The 26,898-nt window shown below is 44.7% G+C and overlaps 1 protein-coding gene across 1 annotated transcript; it reads left to right on the forward strand.

Annotated features, from left to right (window-relative positions):
* The first annotated feature begins 1,384 nt into the window (after positions 1-1,384).
* On the forward strand, positions 1,385-26,152 carry ikzf2 (IKAROS family zinc finger 2). The gene is made up of 9 exons (XM_030081375.1): positions 1,385-1,475; positions 2,984-3,059; positions 5,127-5,173; positions 10,763-10,864; positions 15,985-16,176; positions 18,114-18,281; positions 22,201-22,338; positions 23,152-23,283; positions 24,355-26,152. Exons 3-9 carry the CDS (start codon positions 5,140-5,142, stop codon positions 25,176-25,178), a joined length of 1,590 nt encoding a protein of 529 aa, XP_029937235.1. The 5' UTR covers positions 1,385-1,475; positions 2,984-3,059; positions 5,127-5,139; the 3' UTR covers positions 25,179-26,152.
* The last annotated feature ends 746 nt before the right edge of the window (positions 26,153-26,898 follow it).

Below are 26,898 nucleotides of genomic sequence, written 5' to 3' on the forward strand. Positions count from 1 at the left end.
GCTGCTAATACTAGTACTATTAGTACAACTGCTACAGGTACTATTATTTGTACTACCGCTGGTACTGCTACTACTACTACTGCTACTACTACTACCACTACTACTACCACTACTCCTACAGTGCCTACTACTACCAGGCTACTACTACTTTCACCAGCACTATCACTAAAACTACTATTACTGATAATACTGTTGCTATTACTATTGCTATTAGTGTAACTACTAGTGTTAGTACTGCCACTGTTGGTACTACTGCCATTACTACTAGTGTTAGTACTGCCACTGTTGGTACTACTGCCATTACTACTACTACTGCAGGCTACTACTACTTTTATCACTACTATCACTAAAACTACTATTATTACTGACAATACTGTTGCTATTACTATTACCAGTACTAGTAGTGTAACTACTAGTGTTAGTACTGCCACTGCTGCTGCTACTGCTATTACTACTACTGTGCCTACTACCATAGGCTACTACTACTTCCATCACCACTACCACTAAATCTACTTTTACTGCTAATACTATTACTATTAATACTACTATTAGTACTAGTATTACTACTAGTGTTAGAAATACTGCTGCTGCCACTACTATTATTACTACAACTAGCCTACTACTGCTTCTGCTATAACCTTTAGTACTTGCACTCTAGTATTGTAGGCCTACTATTACTATACTGGTATAACTGCTACGATTACTATGAATACTATTACTGCTACTATTACAACAACAACTACTACAACTGATAGTACAACTACTGCTATTATTACTGCTAATAGGCTACTAATGATGGGCTACTACTTAGGCTATATTAAGACGGTACAGCTACTAGCCTACTATAGAAATAATAATAGTGTAATAATTTAATTAATATTATTAATAGGCTCTTACACTGCTAATAATATTGACATTAGATTAAGTTCCTCAGTATAAGGAAATGGACATTTTAGTGACACCACAGGAGATGATTATAAAAATATATATATATATACAATAAAGTCACTGATGCGCACTGCAAGTGTCTACCGCAGTAATTTATGAATATTATATGTATATATTTTTTCTGTTTTCTTTGTTGTGACCCAACCTGGCTGCAGCCTCAGGCACCAGGAGCCCCCCTGAACTGCTGTAACCTAATCGATTGCCGAGCGGAGCGGCGGCAGGCTGGGTCCACACGCTCTGCGATCCGTTTCTCTGTGTCACACCAACTTCCCAGAATAGCAACTCAGGCGGCTCGGCTGCTGCTCCGCTATGCTGTGCAGGAGATGGAAGACCAAGTGCATGGTGGATTGAACAACTGTTGCTTTTGCTGCCGCCGCCGCCGCTGCTCCTGCTGCGGAACCAAACTGCACCGAGCGCCGCTCTGCATGGCGCATGTCGAGCTAGAATGAAGTCGGTTCCAAACCAGGACACCCAGTCTGGAGCAGCATGCAACTTCGTGGGATTATATAAACTCCTGCGTGTTTAAGGTAAATAAAAGAGAGAGAGAGAGAGGGAGAGAGACAGAGAGAGAAAGAGAAAGAGAGAGAGAGAGGTCGATTGAGATGCAACGTGCAACTCGGCCGCCAGTACTGAGTAACCATTCTGCCGGTGCTCTAATTTAGCCATTCATTACCATCCGGCTGTAAATAGCCTACAGACAATGTAAGGCTGGCGGAGGCGCATGTCTGCAGCACCGGGAGACAAGGAGCGTCTGTCTGATAAATGGAAAAGCCAGACGTGCACTGCTGTAGACTGCGGCGATCGGATAACCTGTTGAATTGCATTTGTCATTCAGCTCCCTGCCAGACAGCCAACACAACACAGCCGGCAAAAAAAAAAAAAAAAAAAAAAAAAAAAAAGAAAAAGAAAGAAAGAAAGAAAGAAAGAAAAAAAAAAAAAATCAACTTACACTGCCAGGCATGCCACTGCCTTGCGCACATAGCCTCATTACAAACTCGCCTCAACGATCGAGAAGCTGATGGTTATTTTTATTTTATTATTATTATTATTATTATTATTATTATTATTATTATTATTATTATTTCTCGGGGTGGTAGTGTTGCAGTGCCTTGCAACCAGTTAACCCACCTTTTTTTCTTTTTTTTTTTTTCCTAAATTGGAGAATAGAGTTCACCCATTTTGGGGGGGCGGACAGAAATCCTCCTAACCTAAATTCACAGTGCACACCATAGGAAGTGGTGTCAAGTGGTCTAAATTAAATGAGAACAAGGAAGGGGTGAATAAATGCACGGTTTACTGAACATGTCTGGCATTTTATGATTTTTTTTTTTTTTTTTTTCATCTTTATCCTGGTGCCTTTTGGTGCTGGAAGCCATCAGGTACTTTTATTCAGGCCTAGCACCGCTGGTTATTCCTACTGGCCGCACAGCAGGTAAAACCCTTCAGGTCCTGCTGATGTTATGAGTCACATCGCGGCTCAGTGGCTTCTCAGCATTGCCTAACCACGGTTTTCCAATCCCTTGGCAGTTGAAAAGAGCTTGGCTGTTCCCTGCCTCTCTGGCTAATTCCTTAGGAACCGGTGGATCCAGTTTGATCCATCCCTCTCTCTCTCTCTTTTTTTCCCTTCAACTTGTTGAGTCTTCCCCCTTTTGGTGTGCTACTGTTGGCGTGTGGCTCGGCACGCAGCGAGCCGTCGCAGCAAAACTTTAATTTCTCTTAAAATGCCACACATTTGAGCTGGGTAGGAAAGTGTCGCGCCTGAGGTGGAAAAGGTGACGGGACGCGCACAGAGGAGGCAGAGGAGGCGACGACGCACGAGCAGACACCTGGAGGACAGATGCGCTCCACCTAAACTTTTTTTTTTTTTTTCTACTCCTCTTAGTGTGGTCAGATTATTGATCGAGGCTGTTCCATCCCATTTGGCTTTTACTGACACAGGAGCGACCCGAGAAATCAACCGGGTGAAGCCTTGTTATAATTATTATAATTTATTAATGAGATAATTTGGCTGATTTGACAATTTGCATTTTTAAAGGGAGGTGGAGACAAGTCACCCCCCTCCTCGACTGAGCTCACCAACTACTGCAGTTGCGTAGGGGAGACACCGCAAGGTAAATGTATCTGTCAACTTTTTTTATTTGTCTTGCATGTCTACTTTCTTTCTTACTGGTTTTGCTTTCACGCTGAAATCATTTTGTGATTTTGCTTCTTACACATTCTGGGATCAGAGATGCAGGGCAATACAGCAGTCAGATCAAATGGTTTCGAGGCTTTTTACTGTAAAGTGGCCAAAGTTTCCCCCCTTCCATGTGGCTTCAGGATGCTCATTTAAGAACCTAAAGGCTACTTTCAAAAGTGTCGCCGGCTCTCAGGCAGGTCACCGTGGTCTTTGTTTGACAGGGAGTTGTAGTTGGATTAAAACAAAGTGTCTGCTTTAGGGTTTTTGCGTGTTCTGCCAGTTGTGTTGGGCCTGTTGACGCTTCACGGTCCAAAAAAAGTTTATTCACAGCCCTTTCTTCAAACTAAATCCATGTCTAAGAGTTTCTTCAAGGAGCCCAGTAGTTGTGTATATTGTGGCATATCACAAACTGCAGTTGTGTGATATCTTTCTTTAACTCAGTGTGACAACTTTGGTAATTTTACTGTAAAGAAGACAAATTGTTACACACACACACACACGAGTCTTTCAGAAATGTGTGATGAACCGTCTGTGAGTGGGTCAGCAGACAGCATAGCAACAGATGGACACACGCTTTTTTGGCCTTGTTGAAAATTAGTTTTTCAAATTCCCCCGAGTGCAAGACTTCCTAAAAGTTCCTTCCTAAAGGATTTCCGTAGAACCAGCACAGAAACAGGGCAGTTTGGGGAAACCTAAGTCTCTTACAGGTGGCTTTTGGATCTTTTTTACAGATCCCAAGTGGTTTTTTTTTGTTTTTTTTTGAAGCACCCCTGAACAGCTGCTAGTTAACGCAGTGTAAGATATCAGGAACATGCTTAGCAGGCTGCTATGAGAGTCAAGAGCAGTGTACGAATTTTGGAAAACAAAAAGATCTCGGGTCTAAGTTTGATCTTTGCAGGCAGCTGAAGGCCATTATGTTAAATTTTTGTTTCAAAATGAAACAGGCCCCTGGGCACGTGCATTTAAACAGGTGATTTCCACTGATAGCTCCGTCTGTACAGTCATACATGAGTTGCTGCTTTCTCACTGCCAAGACGAAGACTCTTATTAAGCTCAATTAGCTCATTGTCTGACTGGGTGTCTTTAAAATTTAAGTCGTAATTAGGCTGCATGATAAAGACCAATTTTGCATGAAATGTCTAAATGGAACTCAGTGTGACTTAATAATTTAATTTTCTCCCCCTCTCTTCCTTCATTGTTTAAGCATTAAAGCCATTACACTGTCATCGTTGTTAGTTGATGTCTGTCTTGTAATTTTTTTTCTAATTAAAATTGCCAGGGGAAAAAAAAAATCATAATACATTTCTGTTTCCTAAAAGTTAGCAGAATCAAACTCTGAGGCAGTGATAACCAGACACGTCAGAGAAGTCTTATTTTTGAGATTGTTGTCGTACATTTTCTGCTATACATGTTATTACATATGCAGATAAGTATGTATAATTTTAACTTACACAAAATATATATGTTTGACATGTGTATACGCAGTGTGATGTAGGTAAACCTTACCATTAATGAAAGTAAACAGTGTCCATGCAATGGATCATTTAATATTCACTTACTAGTTTTGTTTTCAGAGGACCTGAAACTACAACACGGCTCTTCATATGTTTAAAATAGCTCAGAGGTTTGCTGGCTAAATTTACTTGCCACTGTACTTCTCTGTAGCAAAGCGTGCATCTCAGGGAGACACAGTGTCTCGACGTGCAGCCCCTCTGCAGTGTGTGATGCTGTTTTGAGGCTGTGAGGCCAATTTCTGACTTAGTTCACAAATTAACGGCGTTTGTGTCGATATCTATCGGTGGAGGTTCTTCACGCTCCAAAGCACTGTTGCATGCTTTTTAATTTGACGGCTACGGCTGCACGGCCTCTGACATGCACGCCTCCTGCGGCACTAATTTCAATATTACGTATTTAACCTTGAGGTGCAGCAAAGACCAAAAGTCGACCGGTGTGCAAAACGTGCAAAAGTGACGGTGATATTTCTGCTTGATCCCTGCAGCTCCCCCAAAGCGATGGAAACGGAGGCCCGCGATGGCTACTGTGCAAGTAAGTCCTCCGGTGTCTCTTACATTCAAATAGTTGCATTTTAATGCTCTCCATTCACTGAGTCAAGTGCGGGTCAAGATGTGTCTGAGGCTTACAAAGAACGTCTTTAACCCAGAGTGAGATGCGAATTCATGTGTGCATTTGTACGTGTGTGTGTGTGTGTGTGTGTGTGTGTGTTGTAGCCTGGATGGCTCATTGGCTGCCACCATATTTGCAGACGGTGCTGCTGTCTGTACAGCAAGCACTGCAATCACATTATGTAACAGACAACTTGTGATTGCATTGTTTTGGGTGTGCAGGTGATGCTTATGATTTGTGTCTGCTGTGCATGTGCATGTGTGTGTGTGTGTGTGTGTGTGTGTGTGTGTGTGTGTGTGTGTGTGTGCATGCTTGTATGGCTGAACCAAAGCAAGCACAGCACGAGGAACATCACCTTTTGAACACACCAGTAAACATTGTTTTGACACTTGCTGTTTTTGGTGCAGTGGTGATCCAAAAGATGCATTTTTTTTTTTTTTTTTTTTTTTTGCAATCAGAAGACCACAAACATTTTGAGGGATTTTCCCCGAGTGCAGCCTTTTTCCTGTTCACCCCTTAAAGGTAGAGAAGACGGTGCATTAGCGACATCCTGTTGAACACAGCAGACACTGGATACGCGCTTTGTGGTGCTCCATTGCCCTTTGCTGGTTTCCTTTGGGCAGGTCTCTCGAAGATCTTTCGCCTGCCCTCGTCGCGTCGCGCCTGTGCGCGCACATCTGAGAGCTGGTAGTTTGTTGTTGATGACATCAGCGGGGACTTTCAGGTCTCCATTGGGGGTTTGTGCCTGTAGGAACACTTGGCAGGCGGGGTAAGGGCGGCGGTGGAAGATGGAGGAAATGGAGGCTCCTCCTCTCCCGGTCTGTCCGTGGGCCGCTTCTGAGATGAGAGCGCTGGAACAAGTACAAGGCTTGTTCCGTCAGCGTGATGCTTCGGAAAACACAAATCACTGTGGACGGCGGCGGCTCTGACCGTCGCGCAAACGCCGCCGAAATAAAAATCCAGCTTTTATTCAGCATGTTTGACACAATTTCAACGCGCTGACGCTTCAGTCCACAGGGGAGCCGGCGTATAAATATCAAATTGTGTTCCTCTGAAAGCCACCGGCAGGCGGAAACGCCGCCTCGCCGTCCGCAAACTCTGTGCTGCGCTGCTTGTTTTGCTCCGCTTGTACTGTACTGCGACATTATTAATGAAGGCCCGTCCTCCACGGCTGCTGCAGTATTAATGCACGATAGGCAAAGAGTCAGGGCCAGGATTTACTGTGGACTCTACAGTTTATTGTAGATTTCAGCGTTTTCATAGCTCAAACAGAGTCAAAGGTCGTGGATATTCGTCTCCATTTGCACTGATAAATAAACGTCAGCATGTTTGCGAGGGTGTGCACCGCAGCACGGAGAGGCCGCTCCGCTTTTGAAATCCCAACAGAGGGCTGGAATGTGGCCAGAGGAGCCTCCTTTCCTACGAAATAGCAGGTGTGTGTGCTCGTGTGTGTGTGTGTGTGTGTGTGCATTTGTATGACGGGTGGGGGGACATCACCAAAGATTTGTTATCTGCAGAGACGGTGTGTACCAGGTGCTCGGTGGTACTTCCCTCCACTCCTGGTTACCGCCTGAAATGCACACACACATGCACACACACACACACACACACACACACACATTTGGAATAAAGTGGGAAATGTGCCTTCCATGATACCTGTTAAGCGTTTTATTCACATTTTAAACAGCAAATCCTACCAGATTTAAAAAAGTGAAGTCAGAATAAATGCTCTTTTGTTTGTTGGCTGTCTGTCTTTTTGTGTGTGTGTGTGTGTGTGTGTGTGTGTGTGTGAGTGTGTGTGTGTGTGTTCCGGGAGGTTGAGGGTTTGACAGGAAAAACCAGATCCCACAGTGTGTGTGTATCCAACAAGCCAGAACTGAGGGCTCTGTCGCTCAGGGAAACACTCTCGCTCAGATCTCAGTTCTGTGCATCCCGCTCTTCTCTGCAATCCCAAACACACACCTGACGCACCTGACACACACCTTTCTTTCAATTCTTTTAATTTTTATCATCATTATATTATATATTGCTGCCACACCGTGTTGTTCCTCAGCCCAGAGTCCTGACAGGATGACGTTGTCGAGCTGCAGTGTGCGTTCGCCTCGCAGTAGTGATGAACTCAGCGATTATTTCACCTACAAGTTTTCCTCTATTTTTTCTTACGTGTACGCATTTGTTCCTTTCCATTTGCCTGTGCGTTTAATTATCCCAATTTGGTGTATTACTCAAGATATCTGCCCCCAGTCCAGCCTCCACTGTTTGCTGTCCTGATCTTACTGTTCATACAGGATTGACTCAGCAAATGCGGGGCACCGACACCAAGCCAAGCTCCAATTCTGACTGTGTGTGTGTGTGTGTGTGTGTGTGTGTGTGTTTCTGTGTTTCTGTGTCTGTTTTTGTGCACTTGCAGCCTTATTTTTCGAGTCTATGCTGCAACAGCCATTTATTTTGAACCTTACGCTGCAATAATCAAAATCCTCAAGCACATTAAAAAAAAAAAAAAAAAAAAAAAGCTTTGCATGGTTAACATCTTACAGTCTTAGATGTCAGCGGACTGACAAGTGAGTGTGTGTGTGGGAACTCAGACTATCCACTCGCTGTATGAGTGTGTTTTGACCATTGGCAGACACCATCAGACATAATGCAACTGAGTCTGCCTCCACTCATTATTCATTTTGTTTTCATTGCCAAGGCTTATCAAAAAGATCAGACATATTGAATCTTTGGACTTTGAAAAACCAAAGTCTTTCTTCGTGTATTCAAAACTCACCGAATCGACAGCATTACACATAAAAAAAAAAAATTAAAAAAAATCAGGGCTTTTGATCACTGTTGTTTATGTCTCAGAGGGTTTCTTTTACCAAACGACATCTTATTTCTTTTCACCTTGAACCTTTAATTTCAGTAAAACAATGAAACAATAGTCAGACCCACTTTTGCAAAATTCAAGGCGACTTAGCTCGATCGTTTCATTCTTTCTGGCCGTATCTCAGAGTTTAGACCTTGGATGTGAAGACGCTGCTGTAGTTTCAGTATCTCAGCCCAGACGACTTCAAAGCGCCGGTTTGCCGGAGAGCCGGTCCTGTCAGGCCGCTGCTAGGCAGCTGTCAGCGTCTGCTACAGTAATGGAAAATCCTTCATGACAAATCTGGGCCACTCCTGTCTCCAGGACAGCGCTGCCAAGGGATCGCCGGCGTCGGTCACCTGAGATTTCCTCCAACCCCGACGTGTGCAACCCGAGCCCAGGCCCAGGGATTGTGTCATGGACCACGTCTCCCAGCATGCCTCACTCAGTGGGCCGCGTGAGCCACAATGGGACAATGCCACCGGAGGGGCTGTCACGCTAAGTGGAGCTCTCAGCGAGGTGGAGGGGTGGTCGGGGTACGGCACAGATTTGCTTTTCATCTGTGAGGGATTGTGGCCGCGACAAACTGCGACAAGGCCTTACTTAAAGATGTTTCAGATTACACGTGTAGCACGGCCCTTTGATTTCCACTGAAACCCCCCCCGCCGCCGCCGCCGCCCCCGCCCCCCGGCCGCAGGCATTACTACCTCCATTCAGGACGCATCAGGCGCTCCGGTGTCATCGCCTCGCACTCTCGCTCCCCGGCTCTTCTCAGTTGTTCAGGAGAATCCTCGGCGGCGCTGGCGGTGAAAGAGCTCGCCGTGGCTCCTGAGGGATGTGACACCTGGGTCAGCGGGGGTGTTCGCCTGTTGCCACCGCATTGTTTCGCTGACCCCGATGGGGCCGGGGTGTAACGGGATAAGGGATTGGTGAGCTCTCCCTCCGAGTGGACACAGGGCTATCCATGGCCCGGGCTCTGTGCGGGCCGCTGAGAGGACGCAACCCGATCCTCGTCCACTGGACATCAGGATCCCACAGGCGCATGAAGACAGTTCTCTATACTGTGACCTCCATACTGACCATTCACAATGAGTCCAGCGGGAGATCTGAGGTGGATGCTCGCCTTTTTTTTTTTTTTTTTTTTTTTTTTTTTTTTTTCTTTTAAATGTGGAAAAGAAAGAGCTTGCACAAAGCTGTATATCATGTGGCTGGACATTTGTTTTTTTAAAAAAAACGCTCATTTCTCCCACAGTTACAGAATAAATGGGGTCAGTTCGGAGGGGTGTTTCTGTACAGCATGAAAAGAACAAACGGCCATTGATGGCAGAGTATCTCATTCAAAAGACACCATATTGACATTATTAGATCTTATTCTTTATTTTATTTTATTTTTTTTAATCCTTTTTTTTATTTTATTTAATCTGTAATCTGTGGATACTGCTGAAAAACTGCGAATTTCCTGCGGGATGAATAAAGTATCTATCTATCTTATTATATAAAAAAGGGCACTTTATATCACTTGGTCATCACTGATAAATCTGTAGGTGGTTTCCTTTTCCCTTGTTCCAAGTGGAGAAACTGTATATCATGCGGCTGGACATTTGATTTACCTCTGTGCACTTCCACCTTGTTGAAAAAGGGTTGTGTGTGTTACCGTTGAAAAGGTGTGGCTGGTGAGAAGTGAGATTTTCTTTAGAGCCTAAAACAGGAAAAGGGCGCTGCTCTTCCAGCGGAGACAGAGCCGAACCCTTAAAAAAAAGCCGCTGGTGCTCGCATGAATTCTTGCTTGTTGACTGTCGCTGCCGTTATCCGTCCTCTTTGCTCTTCAAAACAAATGCACACGGAAGAGTGCTGAATAGTGGGTCAGGGCGCAAGCAGCAGCATCCTATTGTGGCAGGAAGCGAAGGGAAATGTGGTCGTAATTTTCAGAGACTGTCGCAGCAGCGAGTCCAAGTGATGTGAAATCGAGGCGTCTCAAGCCTGCTTTCATTTTTTCATTTGTTTATCGCCGTTATGAAGACATTGCACTTATTTTGCAATTGACAACACCGATGCATAAAGGAAAACTCCACCCAAAAACACTGTAACCTGACAACTTTTTATGTTTTCAATTGTTTTTTTTTTTTTTTGTTTGTTTGTTTGTTTTTTATGGCTGTGCTGACAAAAAAAAGCTGCAGAATAACAAAAAAATACAACTTCAAATGTCAAAACGGCGCCAGAAACAAAATGTAAATTGGCAAATCTTGGTTCTATCCAGTGTTTTTTGTCTTTTTAACAAAATGCATCACATAACACAATTTCTCAGTTTCCATATCACCTTTGTGGACTCTCTTCATGCATCTCAGTGATGAACCTAAATATCAGGTGTTGTGTGTGTGTGTGTGTGTGTGTGTGTGTTCCCCAGTGTCTTTCCAGTGCCTCCAGTGACAAAAAAAAACAAACCCTGCATCTCCAAAATGTCAACTTTCCAGAAAATCAAGCCTGGCAATCCTGCATTTTTTTTTTTACTTCTCTGGGCTGAAATCCCTCCATTTAGGTTAAAACATGAAAATCAGCCAAATTGGACTTGAGGATCTCGTTATGTCGATGCATGCATTTATTTATGTGTGTGTGTTTCCCTGCATGATGGTGCACTGAGGGCTGCTGTGTTGCTGTTTGTCTCCCAGGTAACGGCCAATGCTCTCCCAGGAAGGAGAACTCGAGAACGCTGGCGGACGTGTCGACACCCAACGGACAGACGGCGCCTCAGGGTCCTAACTCCCCCGGTGGTGAGTCCCCAGTCCTCCTCAATAGAAGCAGTGTTGTTTGCGGGGCCGCGTGCACGGAAAGCGAGACAATTTTCAATCTCACTCTTTGTCACAAATCAGACGCTGTCCGGTCCTCTTGAATGTGCTCTCCACTGTCATCATGTTTAAATCAGACGTCTGACATCATTCCAGAGTGGTGTGTTAGGATTGCAGTCAATAGCCTCGGGGCTGTTAATGTGAAAAACCTGAGGTGCATTTTTATTTCCTTTTCTTTTGTCCGTTTCATTGGAGCCATTAAAGTTTTTACATCCTGAAAACGTTAAAACTGTAGGATAAATATTGAATACTTGTCATTTTAGTTAGTATGTCCTCCAAAAATCCCCTGCTGTTGAATAATGGATTGAGGAGCTGCTGAGCATATTGAAATATAACATTCATCTGTTTTGTAACAGATCATTTTGGTGTCCCATGCGGCGTTATTTTTGTCAATTAATTTTTAGATGAAAAATAATCACCGATGACACTTTTTTTTTCGTGACAGAGATGAAACAATGACGTTATTGAGTCGCTCTGGGAAAACAAAAACTTTTACTTTTTTTTTTAATTATTATCATTAATTTTTGCCCACCTAACAGAGGGCAAAGCCGCTTTCACGGGAGGTCCGACTGCGGTTTATCCCTCTTGTAAATTTGTAACCACACAGAAAACACGGCATTCGGCGCTTTCAAGAAGAAGAAACTCTCACTTTCCTCCTCGGGGAAAACCAAAGCCGTACTGGTGAAATTTTAAAGGCGACACTCTGACGTCCCATTCCTGTGAAGGCAGCGCGGAGCCTCGCCACAACTTACCCAGCTACAGCTGACAGAAACTCTGAGTAAAGAGAGTTGTTACCATGGAGACGACACGCCGCCTCATCTCGTCTCGCCGGTGTAAGCTGGCAGGTTTCAGAAAGCTGCAGACCCGACGAGTCGGCTCTCCTCTGCAAGTTTGAACTCGTCTCGTTAATCTTTGATATAAATGCCCTTATGAACGCCACTGAAGCTCTAACAGTCACATTAGTTAAGAAGAGAGCGTGTCATCTGGTTTATTTATGAGCTTTTAGGTTGACGTGCTCGAGGTATAGTTCGGGCGGTAAGTTAATACGGTGTTCAAAACCATGCTCGCTTGTTGGAAAAACCTAAAGAGCAAACGCTCCGCCTTAATGCGAGCAAGGGGACCGGCCAATTTTGAGATTGGTGTCGTGCCATTTGACTAAACTGACTTGAAAGATAGTGACTCAAATTATTTGAGGTGTTTCTGACTAAACCGTGACTAAGACTAATGTCAAATAAATGACTAAACTGTGGCACCAACATTTCCAGGAGAAATGCTGAATAATTGTCATTTCCTGGAATTTATAAAGAATGAAAATTGTATGAAAGTTGTATTGAATATTGGTATTGGCCTTCACGAATCCATTTCAGGTGTTTTATCCCAATGTAAAAGTCTATAACTGCAAGGGAAAAAAATCCTCCGTATACACATGTAACTGTGCTGCTGTAAACAGAGTAAACAGCGTCTTGTCCTTTCACAGAACTGTTTCTCTTTTCCTTTTCCCTCTTTCGAGCTGATGCCGCCGGATTAGCTTCAGCCGTGTCACCGTGAAGCTGCAAAGTAAGAAAAGGGGAAACTCGGTGTGAAAAGGGAGACAAGTGCGAAAAAGAGAAGCTCGTTTCCCACAAGTTCACAGATGCAGGGAGGCGGGTCAGGCTCCGGTCCCGCTCAGAGATGCTTTTTACCGATAAGAGCTGTTGTCATCCTGGCGGTTGCCTAACATGATTTGCTTTCTGAGGTTTGGTTACAAAAGACGGGTCGCATCTTCTGATGAAAACAAGCACAGGCCGGTGTCAAATTTCAGTGGCAAACTGTTGAACTTGCATGCTCGGAGACAAACTGTACACCAACAGTCATGGCACCGTGCTCTCTGCCGGGTCTAAATATAGAATAAGAGAGTAGAATTACATCCTCTGGCTTGGGTGACAGTTTGATGTCACCCAATTGAATATCTTCTTGCTTTTCGTCCAAAAAAAATGATGACCCTTTCACCCCGAATTCACGGGAAACTCTGAAGCCGTCCGCCGTGCGGTGTATAGAAATCACGGGGGGAAAACATGCCGCCGGTGCGTCTCCCTTCCTGTTTTCATGGCAGCAGCCTCGTCGAGTTCAAGCTCGTCTGACCGCTCCCTGCATCGCACTCAGGAGCCGGCGCATAAAGATGTAAAGAGCTGTATAGTGAGGATGCTCGGGTCGGCGCTGCGTTGCCAGGATACGGCCTTGGACGACGAGGCTGGATCGTTACGTGGTTATTAGGAGAAGAGCTCCTTCAGAGAAAAACTGCGGCATGGGAGAAAACCGGCCTGAGCGTGCCGCCGCCGCCGCCACCGCCACCGCCAAGTCACTCTGTGCTTTGTCTTCACGGCTGTGCTTTAAGACTGTCAGAGACACAGCTCATGTTAAGTGGAGGGAAGCTCGACGCCTGAGGGGACAAGGGACGGATACAGGTAGATGTGAGGCTTTGGCTTAAAACAACAAAAAAAAAAAACGCGCACCCACACCCTCACCCTCACCGTGTGATTACGCCGCGCTCGCACATGTGAAAACAGGACCGTCAGGACGGGCGAGACTCGCCTGGACAGTGTCCACATCAGGTTCCTCTCCGCGCGCCGTCCAGGAATGCATGGAGGCTCATTGTGTGGCAAACTCCAGAAGAATTGTGTGTGTGGTTTGAATTGCGGGTTGTTAAAGGAATTGTTCACCCAAAACACAAAGGAAGATATTTTCCCACTTACGCCCGGTGCAGTCTGCCTATCCTGATCGTCTCTGTGTACGTCGGTGAGGTTTCTGACTGTAATTGGCTGGATGACTGTACAAATGGGAGGCAGGTAGATACAGTTTGCTGATGTTCTTGGGCAGCCTAATCCCCCGGATTACGCTGAGTATCTGTGTCATTGTTTATAGAAAAAAGCTGTTGCTGTGGGGATTTTCTCATGTAAATATTTGATGGTTTTAGCGGCCACAAACACATACCCATGCAGCCCCACGGTGCAGGGATGGAGGTACGCACACTTGAAACTTTGCCTAATAACAAATCACAGGAACGATCTGGATGGATATCTTTTTTTATGTGTGTGTGTATTTCAGGTGTACTGTTCCTTTAATCATCAAAGCGGTATCGGGCTAAGTGTAGGTGGGTGCACGTCCACTGGGTGTGCATCCTTATCTATGTGCTCAAATGGCTCTAATTTCCAAATTTGGGATAGTATTTGGTCCTGGTTGCTATTTTTGGAGCCGCTGATCGGTCAGAAAATATAAAAAACGAGACTCGCAGAACTTGTGTCGTAGTTTATAATCTATCCGTGTAGAAAAAAAGTATCATTGTTCATGTGAAGCTGCCGTTTTTTAACGATTTTTTGCTGCTTGAATAGCCAGTCACAGTGGAGAGAAACAGGAAGGACGGGGATTCAAACCCACGCCGCTGCTGCACGGCACGCGCTCTACCATTTAGAGATGGCCCCTTCGTGATTTTTTATTATTATTTTTTTTTAAATAAAGGACTCGTGTGGGGCGCTGGCAGAGACGGGAGGAAAAACCGTCTCCGTGCCCGCCGGCGGGGCGTCATCGTCATGGTGACGGGGTTCTGATCTGTGATGGAAAACAAAAATCTGGGACCGCGAGCGAGCGAGCGAGCGAGTCGAGTCGAGGCGAGGCGAGGCGAGTCGATGCCGTGTAATGGAAAAAACACCATTAATGTCTGCTGACTGATAACTGGAGACTGCAGGTGGTGAATTCTTTTCCCGCCTATGACACCCACACACCCACACACCCTGCGCGTGCACACACACACGCACACACACACACACACACACACACACACACACACACACAACTTTCACCTTCACGATCCTTCCTATACTCATCCAGCCGGTCCTCCTCTGCTAGTCAGGTGTTGAAGCCACAGGCAGACAGACAGAGAGAGAGAGAGAGACAGGAACCAGACCAGCCTGTTTCTCTCTCCCTCTCCCTCTCTCTCCCTCTCTCTCTCTCTCTCTCTGTGTCCATGCATTGCATTGAGTTGGGGATACCCGCTCCGAACCCAGTCTGTCCAAAGACCGCAGGCAGCTGGCAGAAGTTTCCCAACCCGACTGAAAAACCACAGAAAAAGCAGAAACCTCAGTTTCAAGCACAAGATTCAAGATTCAAGATGCTTTACTGTCAGTTCCGCAGTTACGCGCCAGACATACATTACCCACGGTGCAGATAGTGCAAAAGATAAAATAAAAGTTCATTCTCCTTAAGTTAAAAACGTCGTGCACCAAGTGTGATGTTTCCCTTCAGGCCTCAGCTGGAAAACAGAACGGGCTCATTTCAAAGCAGGAACGGTGTAAAACGTCCTGCAATAACAACATATACAATGGAATGATGATGTGCTTCCATTTTGATTTGCAGATTTAAACTTGGTCCCAGAATAAAAAGACATAACCTGACAAACAAGTAGGATTATCTCATCCCTTGGCAGATTTTTTTTTTTTTTCACCTGATTTTAAGACTGAATATGCGACCGAATGACTTGTCAAGCTGGAGATGTCTCATGGCTGCTCTCGCTGTATAAACATATAGGGTACATTTCACACTCTATTCATTTTCAAGTCAACCCAGGCCAGCTCAGCTCCTCCCAGGCCAATCCAGGCCACGTAACTGGGTTACACTTTATTTATAAATGGTGTGTAAACCATTAACTAACACGTTCCAACACACTGTCACACAACAACACATACACATTTACAATTTTGGAGAGCACTGTAAAATCACTATTTACACATAATGTAGGGGAATATTCGTAAATGCACTGTGTTATCGTGTGTCAGAAAGCTTGTATTAAGTGTTAGTCCATATGCAAATGCGTAATTGATGGGGCGGTTAAAATAAATTGCAGAGTAGCTCAAGGTTGCTGCATGGAGCTGCGATGTATGACAGAAATAGTTTCCACATGCACACAGCAAACATGATTAGCCTGCATCATCTAGAAACTGTAAGCTCATCATCTCAGGATTGCTTTGCTTTTTTTTTTTTTTTTTTTTTTTTTTTTTTCTTTTCCGTAAAAGAACCCACAATTAAGCAGGAGGACGAAACAGCAGAGGAGGCTGAAAACAGAAGCGCAGGACCGGAGGAAATGGGCCAGAGCGGCGAGGAAGGCCTGGGACCGGAGGAACCCATGACCGACAGCCCAAACAACCTGCAGGACGGCTTATCCGGGCCAGAGGTGGCAGCCGAGGCCGGGAGTCGACAGCCAAACGGTACCTGACATCAGTTTTATTTATATATATATATATTTATCTCCGAAAAGCCAAGAAAAACCGGTAGCGTCTGCGTGTGAAAGAACCGTGAAAGAGTTCCTCCAGACGAGTTTCATGACTGAAATCGGGGCATCATGTTTGCTTTTCCCCGTCTCTCGAGTGACTCAGAAATTGTTTGTTTTCTGCGGCAGTGGGTGTGGAGTGTTTCTGCTGTTTGTTCAAAGACAATAGCTCAGGCTTGGAATCATCATCAGGGAAAAAAAAAATATCCCTGGAATCCCCCGCAACCTGTTCCCGAGCCCTTCGACTGACGCCACTGACGCTCCGGTCGTCACAGAGTCAGGATCATGTTTCTTCTTTTCCAAATGGCTGTAGATAAAAATAAATAAAAATAAATAAATAAATAAATAAATAAATAAATAAAAAAAAACAATTTGCCATCAGAAGAGAGAGGCACAAGGCAAAAAAAAAAAAAAAAAGTTGCAGGAAACAGGAAAAAAACAAAAGCAGTGGTCGGCACATGTGAATCGCACCATCATGAAAAAAATAAAAGGTGTCAGCCCACATTTATTACAGTTATTATTATTATTATTATTATTATTATTATTCTGTTGGCATTGAGATCATATTGAATGCAGCAGTCACAAAGTGTACCTCTGCTGGTGATTGTTCTCACAGTCTTTATCTGTAATGCTTGATCACACCAGTTTAGCTCAGTACAGTTCAATTCAGTTCAGTTCAATTAAGTTTACCCACTTACTCCCACTCAGAGCAACAGGGAGCCCAGCATGCACTGGACCGCGCTCTCAGTTCATTAAAAAATGTGATTAAAATCATTTCAGTTCAATTCATTTCCATCTGGAATGCTGCCATGAATACCTGTTGAGTGCTGATAAACAGGAATACTGAGTTCAGTTCAGTTCAGACATTTATTGTCCTAGCAAGGCATTATTAAAACAGGAAAAGACCCAATGATGTACACTCTTCCAACAAAAAAAAAAAAAAGAAAGAAACTTGAGAGGTGAAAATAAGAATTGTCAAAAAAAAAAAAAAAATGTGTTTATGAACCAAGAGACTCGCCTGGTCATGATGTCTCTGAAAATTTCCTAAAGGGATCCTATTACAGCATTTTATCCATGCTGTTAAATATTTCGGTTAATAAACCCATAAAATCCATGTCAAGTTTCTTTTTTTTTTTTTGGCAATTCTTACCTTCACCTGTGTCGAGAGTATAATACAATATGATCAGTCCCACTGAAGGCATAAGAAAACAATAAAATCCACACAGCAGGCAGAGTTGCATGGTAAGCACAGCGGTGTTAAAGTGTGTTGAAGCCTTTTTCTGTGACTGAACACATTAAGTTGCTTCCCATGACTGCCATGGTCATGTTACAGTAAAATAAATGAAAAAAAAAAAAAAAAAAAAAAAAAAAACATCAGGCAGAAGTGTGCCTACCATGCGGTGAGATGGTGGTGCCCTACAAAGGTGGAGATGTGACACCTCAGCACTATCACACACCATGCAGCGGCACTTGTACATGCCAAAAGTGGGCTTAAGGTCAGACTATGGCAAGCTCAACCACGTGGCACCTCGGCAGTGTCCCCGGCTGAAAACATCCTCCTTAAACATCTCCAAATATGGCTTTTTCCACCTCTGCACTGATGCGGCCCTTGTTATCACATTAATACTGTTTTTTTTTTTTTTTTCAGTGTAAAAAATGCAGAAAAAGTTGATTATCCTAACGAGGCTTTACATGTAAGAAAAAGTCCGTTTTGACAGATGAGGTGTTTTCATGTCTGTAATTCATTCAACTGCCGGTGGGTTCAAGTGGACGATTCAATCAGTTCAGTTCCTTGCAGAGCCGTCGCTGCTTTCTAAACATCTGCATCAGGCCACGAAGAGCGCTGCGCTGACTTCCTGTGTCTGCCTCTCTCAGGTGACAGGCCTTTCCAGTGCAGCCAGTGCGGCGTCTCGTTCACCCAGAAGGGAAACCTGCTGCGGCACATCAAGCTGCACACGGGCGAGAAACCCTTCAAGTGTCCCTTCTGCAACTACGCGTGCCGACGCCGCGACGCCCTCACCGGCCACTTGCGCACTCATGCAGGTCAGAACCCAGCCCTCCTCCTCCTCCTCCTCTTCCTCCTCCTCATCCCTCCCTTCCTCATCCACTTCAATCACCCAAGTGAGACTCCCTCATATCCCTTTCATCATAGGCACTTCACAGATACAAAAAAAACACACACTCATGATGTGCATCCAATCTGGTGTCCCCATAATGCTCTTAACGCTTGTCTTTGTACTCTTTCCCATGCATAGATTTATTTATTCCTAGAGGCACGACACCGGGCCAGCCACCGTGTCCACTGCTAATATATTTCTTACAGTAACGCTAAAACATGGAGGAAAAAAAAAAAAAAAAAAAAGTGCCTCTTCTGTTGCTTGTACACACTCTCCTCCAGTGCCGTGTGTGTGCGCGTTATTACCACGCAACGCTGCTTCCACCACAAATAACCCAGGAGCCTTGAAACCGTGCTCTGTTCCTTTTGAAAGCGGCGTGCTAATGTGCGCTTTTGGGAAGCAAAAAAAAAAAAAACTGTGTTCCTATTCAGATAAGGCGCACAGCAGGAAGTATGCACGAGGCGGCTGCCTATTTGAGAATAAAACCACTGTTTAAAAAAAAAAAAAAAAAAAAAAAAAAACAGTCAGATTTCAGGATACTATCTACAGGCTTTTTTTTTTTTTTTTTCCGTGTTACAGATTCACCTCCATGACGTTCTCCTGAGATATTTCTAACGCCTGAAGCTTTTTTTTTTTTTTACAAGCAGATTAATCGATGGCTTGTGCGTCAGTTCATGTCAGAGCGAGCAGAGCGACGGTAGCCACAGTAGCCACACGTGCCTGTCGCTGACTCTGCCTCTTGTCTTTTTTTACTTTTTTCTTTTATTTTTCTCGGTGCATTGTCGACAGCTCAGTGTGAGCTTTGTGGTTAGGTACCAAGGACACGCTGTTCCTGAGTCGCTCGACTTGCTCAGGAGGAAACTCTCTGTGTCAAGAGAGAGACACATGGGGAGTGCTGGCTGTCTCACTTAACTGTAACCCACTTTCCTATCAGAGAGGATGTGCTCTCCCCTCCTTTGCACCTTTGAAATCGTGGCCAGACGGTGCTGTCGTTGCTGCTTGTGATGCCACCTTGGGGGTTTACTCCTGCACACTTCTCTTTGTCGGTGAAGGCACTTGGTGTGTTTGCACATGTGCGTCTTTTCTGTCTGCCTCACTGTAAGAACTCACTATCTGTTGCATGTGATTCTCCTGATATCTGTCTGCCAGCATCAGCAGCTGCCATTTTTCCAATTTTCACTTCATGATTTTTTTGCCAGGCTAAATTCATTTGTCACCACTTTGCCCTTCTCTCACTTTTTTTTTTTTTTTTATTATTTAGTTAAAGCATAGCAACAAGTGGCTCTGCCTTCCCAAAGCAGGCAGGGAGGGAATGTGAGGAATCTGGATGTGGTATGGGGAACTGGGCTGTCACAATGCGCTCCCCTGGTGCTGCAGGCCAGGCGAGCGTGGCCCGCCCGCCGCCCCGCCAGGGAAACAGGTGTAGCACCGAAAGAGGGAAGTAAGGCGTGGAAAGAGAAGTTAGGCATGGAAAAAAAAAAAAAGAGAAGAGAAGAGAAGGGAGACAGGTACTGCAGGAGACTGACAGAACAAAAGGGTGTTGCGTTTACCTTAATGCGGGGTTTCGTGTTTCACTTGGAAGACGGCATTTTCCGGCGGGACGGAGCGCGCTTGATTGGTGAAGTGATAACGTTAAGGCAGACTAGGAGAGGGAAGGATTGCACTTTGTGTCAAGAAAGAGGATATGCAGCCGGGGCAAGTTCCCGTTTATTAGCCAAATGCAAGCAGTCAAGTGAATCTGAGTGCACAGCGTGGACCATTTGCATGAGCAAGAATAGCAGCTGAAACGTGGATTCCTCAGCTCCATCCAACATCTGCACAAGGTCATGTGTGGGTGGTCTGGTAAATAAGAAAAAATAATGAAGTCTAGCTGGGCTCGCGTGTGTGTGTCTGTGTGTGAGGGCGTGATATTTGACTAAATAGAACTGTAAATTATTACCACTCTGCTGCCTACTCCACTGTTTTAGTTTCACGGCTGGAAAGCAACAAAGCAAATTATTTCCATGATGGTGTTTCATTGAAAAGTTACGAGTACCCAGAATGAATGACCTGCGTTAGCACTACACCTACCCACAACTTTAGACATACTGAAACCCTTCGTCATTACCATCAGCTCTGTCATCGATTCATACTCAGGGAAAAAAAAAAAAGAGAGAGATAATGAACCCTAGTTTCAGACTTTGCTGATCCACTGTCATTCACAGACCACAAGAATAGTGAATGACAGATACAGCAGAAAACCTATCATCATTCCACATGATTCAGTTCAGAAGTGCGGGCCCTTGTAGGATGGGGCCGCAAATGGCTGTGTCATTCGCTAACGTGGGTTTGAGCTCACTCACGCACCATCTAGAATGTAGTTTGCATGGAAATGGAACCCACAAAGCCCAGTGCGTACACGGCGGACTTCATAACTCTGCAGAACGGGGAGGCAAAGAGCTGGTTTTCTTTTTTTCTAACTTGAAATGAAAAAAAAAAGAAAAACAGGCCCCTCTCTCTCTCTCTCTCTCTCTCTCTCTCTCTCTCTCTCTCTCGTCATGAGAGAAAGGGCACTTGTGTTCACGTGTGAACTATCACCTACCTCTACGTTTGGGTGTCTGCGTGTAGGTGTATTCTGTGTGTGTGTGTGTGTGTGTGTGTGTGTGTGTGTGTGTGCGTGTGTGTGTGGAGCTGCTTTCACGGCTCACACTGAAACGTGTTTGGTTTCTCTGTTTCTCACAGCGACCAGAGCTCTGGATCATCCACACGGCTTCTTCTAGTAATAGCTGTCACCATTATGCCAGTGAACTTCTTACTACATTGCCTTGCTAATGACAGCGTCTGGGCCACATTGGTACGCCGTGTGGCCTCCAGTTCACTCAGCGCGTCCCTTTATGAGTCATTACATTAGTTTTGAGAACACTCCACTCCAGGAGACAGACCTATTTCCTCAGCGGTGTCTGTCTGCACGCCGTTTTCACTTGAGTACGTTGCAGACGGTGAAATTAGCTGCAAGGATGAAGTCAGGCAGATGCCGGCGAAAGCCCTGCAGAAGTTCAACTCATCCACTTCCTATAAAGCAACCAATGGCCTGCTTTCGTTTGGTCCGGTTTGGGAATTTTCATGGGCACATCTCTGCGAAATCAAGAAAGCCAGCTCAGTAATGTGTCAAAGAAGCGGCCTGAGAGGGGGATAGTGAAATCTGCAAGGACTTTCACATGACAGTGTTAAAGCGAGAGAGATTTTGCAAGTTTTTTTGTTAATGATAACAAACATGATAGATGAAAACTATCCTTTTGGCTAACTCATGTATATTTGCATTAGTTTGAGTGTTGATTCATGTACATTGTGCCTTCTTATCCAATTATTAATCCATTGATCCACTGGTTAAAGTGGTTAAAATAAATGGTCTGACTGCGATGGATGCGAAACACATCCTCTGTTTTTTCCTTCCACCTGCTCAGGTGGGAAGGAATGCGATGAGTGGAAACGGCGGTATGAATCACGCTCCGCCTCGATAGCCGGCTGACTTTGGAGTCAGTTTCCTACCCCCACCATGGGATGCATGACCAGCTTCCCTTTTCACTCATCCTGCGCAGTCAGTGCCACCACAGTGGGAGTTAGCTTTATGTTCCAGAGACCAAGGCGTTGCGAGATGCAGCCGCCCACGCCCTGTCTGGCGAAGGCTGTGTGGGATCTAGTAGTGGAACAGCCATGATCTCAGAGGCTTGCTCTCGATTCAGTGTTTACTACGAAGCGCTTTGTGAAAACGGTGCATCATCCCGGAGGACACTGCCCACTCTTAAAGTCTGCGTGCCAGTGAATGAAATTAACAGGCTTTCCCTTCAACGTCTTCTGGCTTTTAGTTGGCAAACCACACAAGTGCAACTACTGCGGGCGGAGCTACAAGCAGCGCACGTCATTGGAGGAGCACAAAGAGCGCTGCCACAGTTACCTGCAGAGTATTGGCATGGATCCAGCCACCAACAGCGGCCCTTACCCAGGTAAATCGCTCTACTACAAACCACAAGGACGGCGGCGCTCTGATGGGTTAAAGGAATTAGAAATGAGTTCTGTGCAATGCAGCGGCAAAGTTGGACCTTAACTCCACAACAAATTCACCTCAACTTTCTAAGTAATCAATCTACTTGTGCAATTTTAAATTTATTTTAAAAAGAATGGAGAAAAAACAACAACAAAAAAAAAACCTTCAGTGCATTACTTTGAGTTTTCTTTCAGCCCAGTATCACCCGTCTTGTTGGCTTGTGCAACAAAAGCAGGAATGGAACATATCAAACTGTGCTGATGAAAAGGCAGCACACAAGACGTTTAGAGAATAGCTCTAAAGGTCATCAGCACAATCCGTTTTGATATGAGTTACCTTGAGGAAATCTTTAATTCATTGTGCTCGGCTCGTATGAAAGTTCACCTCATTAACTCATATTAAAAAAAAAAAAAAAACAATGATGATAATAATGATGAAAAAAATCTCTCTGGCTACAATTCAATGGTTGCTATTCATTAATTTCTCTGTTTGTTCATTTGTATATGTGTATAGTCTGGTTTTTACGAATAAATAAATAAATGTGGTCACTCATTTGAAGGTTTTACTTAAAAAAATGGCTAAAAGAAAGAAGTTTCCTTTCTCGCTGAATTTCAAGAAGGGATTAGACGGGGTTCAAAATAAGCTAGAGTGATAGATTCGGATTTTCTTTTTGCTTTTCCCATTCAGAGAATAATGTTGTAGCAGTGCAGCGGTCTCATTTTTCTCCAGTCTCACCCAAAATTTACGCCCACCCTTTCCAACCACCCGCCAGGTGAGGTGCCTAAAGAGCCGAGGAGCATGGCGGAGCCCAGCAACATGCCCACCTTCGACCGGCCGCCCGTCATAGAGAGGCTGCAGAGCAACGTCGGCAAGAGGAAGAGCACCACCCCTCAGAAGTTTGTGGGTGAGCAGATCAGTTCAGGCGGTGCAGGCGGCTGCATGCTGGCACCTGGAGATGCTATCCATGAAGAGCAGCTTCAGTTATGACTCACTGTTTAGAGCGTTTCCTTGTTTTACAATTTTACAATCATTCAAGGGAGAGGGCTTTTGGAATTGCATCCCAAAAATTGCAGAGAGTTTTGCCTTCCATGATGCAAGATGCAGTGCTTCAGGTTAGAAATCATTTATCTGCAGAGGAAGCATTTTCTTTTTTTTTTTTTTCTTTTTTTTTTTTTGCAGGATTGATTTGCATTAGCCGTAAGCCAAAATCAGTGGGAAAAAAAAAAGAGAAAAAAGAGATTGCTTGCCCGGGCAGAGACAGACAGACAAACCTGATACCTGATTGAGCAACTGTGACTTAATATGCATCACTTATATTCCCATCATTCAGCGCACTTTGCTGTTTATTTCGCCTGCATGTGTTGTGAAACTTAAGAGCCATTTGCATGTGTCAGTAGCATTTTTGTTTGAGTTAGACAACATGCCAGAATTGTTTTTTTTTTTTTTTCATTTCTTTTGAGTGAGTACACAGAGTATTTTTTAAGTTATTTTTGTCTATTAGGTTTTATTTATCTCACTATTAGAAAGAGAGGAAGAGATAGCGCAAGCAACAGCAAGCGGATGACAAGAGAGGCAAGGAAATGTTTTTCATTCTGTGGTTAGTTACACCTGTAACTTTGCCATTGCTCTTATCGAGAGAAAACAGCTCACCGCATCCCTGTTCTGGAGGGGTTAAATAGCACACTCAGATGGATGGGGCTTTCCGCCCCATTAGAGTTGTGCAGGCAGCAGACCAAGTAAAAAAAAAAAGGCAAAAAAACAAACCCCAAATATGAACAACATATGAGTTTGATTGACAGGAATGGAGTTTTTTGTGAAGACACTCATGCTCACTGTTTCTCTGTCTTGTGTGGAGCTAAAAGGAAAACCATGTCTTTTACCTTTGCATCGACAAAAATTGTTTCTTTTCAAATTGTCATCAACTTGTCAAAGCAGTTCATCACACTAAATCAAAGTGCTGCTGCGTTTCATGCAGGTGAGAAGGTGGTACGCTACGGCTACCCTGAGGTGAACTACGACATGGGCCTCAAGTACGAGAAGGAGGCTGAGCTGATGCAGGCCCACATGATGGACCAGGCTATCAACAACGCCATCACTTACCTGGGATCGGACAGTCTCCGGCCCATTATCCACCATCCGGGCCCTCCTATGTCCATGGCTGAGGTGGTGCCCATGGTCAACCCCCTCTTCCAGCACGTCTTTCCCATGGGCCAACGAATGGACCGTCCAGGAAGCCGTGACGTCCACTTGCCACAGCCGCTGCAGCCGCCGATGCCCCCTGACTTCCCCGGCCACCCCACCTCCAACGGGCCCACTGTCCTGGCGAGGCATAGCAAGCAGCATCCCCAGCCGGGCCGAGACAGATCTCCCAGTAACAGCGGAGCGGACTCGGCTGACTCGGCTCGCAGCAGCCCCCAGGAGAGGCTGGGTTATCACGGGAGCAACACCCTTCCCTGTCCTAGGTCGCAAGCCAGCCCGGCAATGGCCTGCTCCAGCGACCGGGCGGCTGAGGCGCCACCCGGCAGCAGGGCCTCGGCCGCGGCGGCGGCCATGCGAGGGGCTACGGAGAGGCCCGCGAGCCAGGATGGGGTGCGGGTGTTGGGACGGGAGGGCCGGGAGCTGCGGGCCTTCCAGTGCGACCACTGTCAGGTACTCTTCTTGGACCACGTCATGTACACCATCCACATGGGGTGCCATGGTTACAGAGATCCACTGGAGTGCAACATCTGTGGTCACCGCAGCAAAGACCGCTATGAGTTCTCCTCTCACATAGTCCGTGGTGAACACACCTTCCAGTGAGAGAGGACGGCTAGGAGGAGAGAGAGGACGTCCGAGAAGGCTAGAGCCGCCATACTCCTGAATCCATCCACACCCCGGACCTCCGAGACTACATGGTTGAATGGTTGGAACAGCAAAAGACAAGTGTAGCACAATCACTGACTTCTTTTTAAGCTAACTGTTGTGATTCTGAACAATTATATGAAGGTATGGGCCAAAGACACATTTTCTACAATTTTACTTCAGATGTTGTGGAAAGGAAGGAAGTTTTTTTTTTTTTTTTTTTTCTTTTATCGCATAACCGAGCAGCTATCAGACTCCATTTTAGTCTTATCTGAAAGTATCTCCTCCTCCTTGTCCCCAAACTATGCTTTCGAAGGGAATGAACAAATATGTCCACTCTTGGTTCATGGGTTATCAAAGCACAAGAACATATGTAAAGCACATAGGCCCACTGCATTAGATTAAATCAAATTTATTTTTCACTTGCACCAGATAGATTCATTTACACTGGTAGCAGAGTTTAAGTATATGAAGTATTCTAATATATTATGAATAACTAATTGCAAATTTATGTATTGCGTGTCAGATTTATTCCTTTGAGGCAGACTTGATCTTTGTTTGATGTATCGAGTGTATTGACCCCTTTTTAAATACTTTCACAATCGATAAGGATGTGGTCTGCCCTGCTGCTGGTGCAAAACTGGCCCAGTAGCAGAGGATCTTTGCACAGGATCCATGCAGTTCAGTCTAACAAAACTTGATTTCACAGTCCACTTTATGTTGCTTTCCCCACGAACGGCACTCTTGTTTTACACTCGGTGATTTGGTCGCCACCTTTAGCCGCTTCACTCTGCAAGAAACCTGCTTGATTGGTTGTTTTATTGGTTGTTGTGGACAGTGCGAGCATCTCCGACTGCATCTTCAAACAGGCAAGTTATTTTTCACTGCTGTGGAATTGCGTTTCATGATAGTATAATCAAGTCCTAACTTGGAAGCATCACTGCAAAAACTCAAAATCTTACCAAGATTATTTGTCTTATTTCAAGTCAAAAATGTCTTTTTACTAGTTAAAATATCTCATTACACTTAAAATAAGACATGATCACCCCAGAAGTAACTTGTTTTTAGACCATTTTCACTTTCACTTCAAGTGAAAATTGTCTTGAAACAAGTGAAAATTTGCTTGTTTCATTGGCAAAATTTGCCAGTGGAAAAAGTGAAAATTCACTTGAAATAAGTGAAAATTAGCTAGAAACAAGAAACAAATTTTGCCAATGAAACAAGCAAATTTTCACTTGTTTCAAGAGACAGTTGTCTAAAAACAATTTACTTCTGAGGTGATCATGTCTTATTTTAAGTGTAATGAGATATTTTAACTAGTAAAAGGACATTTTTGACTTGAAATAAGACAAATAATCTTGGTAAGATTTTGAGTTTTTGCAGTGATTAATTGAAAATGAACAGGTTTTTTTTTTTTTTTTTTTTTTTTTTTTTGTTAAATATGACTTCAGAGCTAAACATACAGTGGCTGCAGCCCAGAGTGCTGCACATGACCAAAAGACGACGCCACGAAAGAGGAAAGCAAGCAGAGCGTGGTTTGCAAAGGAACAAAAAGGCAAAACAAGCAGTGCACCTTAAGTGAAAGCCAGGCTAAAAAGATCTTCTTGTAAAGGTGGAGTCCCTCAGTTGCTCAGGCAGATTGCAGGTTGCAGAGCCCGGGGCCACAGCCGATAAAATC

This window comes from Myripristis murdjan, chromosome 21, assembly GCF_902150065.1.
Source record: "Myripristis murdjan chromosome 21, fMyrMur1.1, whole genome shotgun sequence".
In the NCBI taxonomy this organism is placed as follows: Eukaryota; Metazoa; Chordata; class Actinopteri; order Holocentriformes; family Holocentridae; genus Myripristis; species Myripristis murdjan.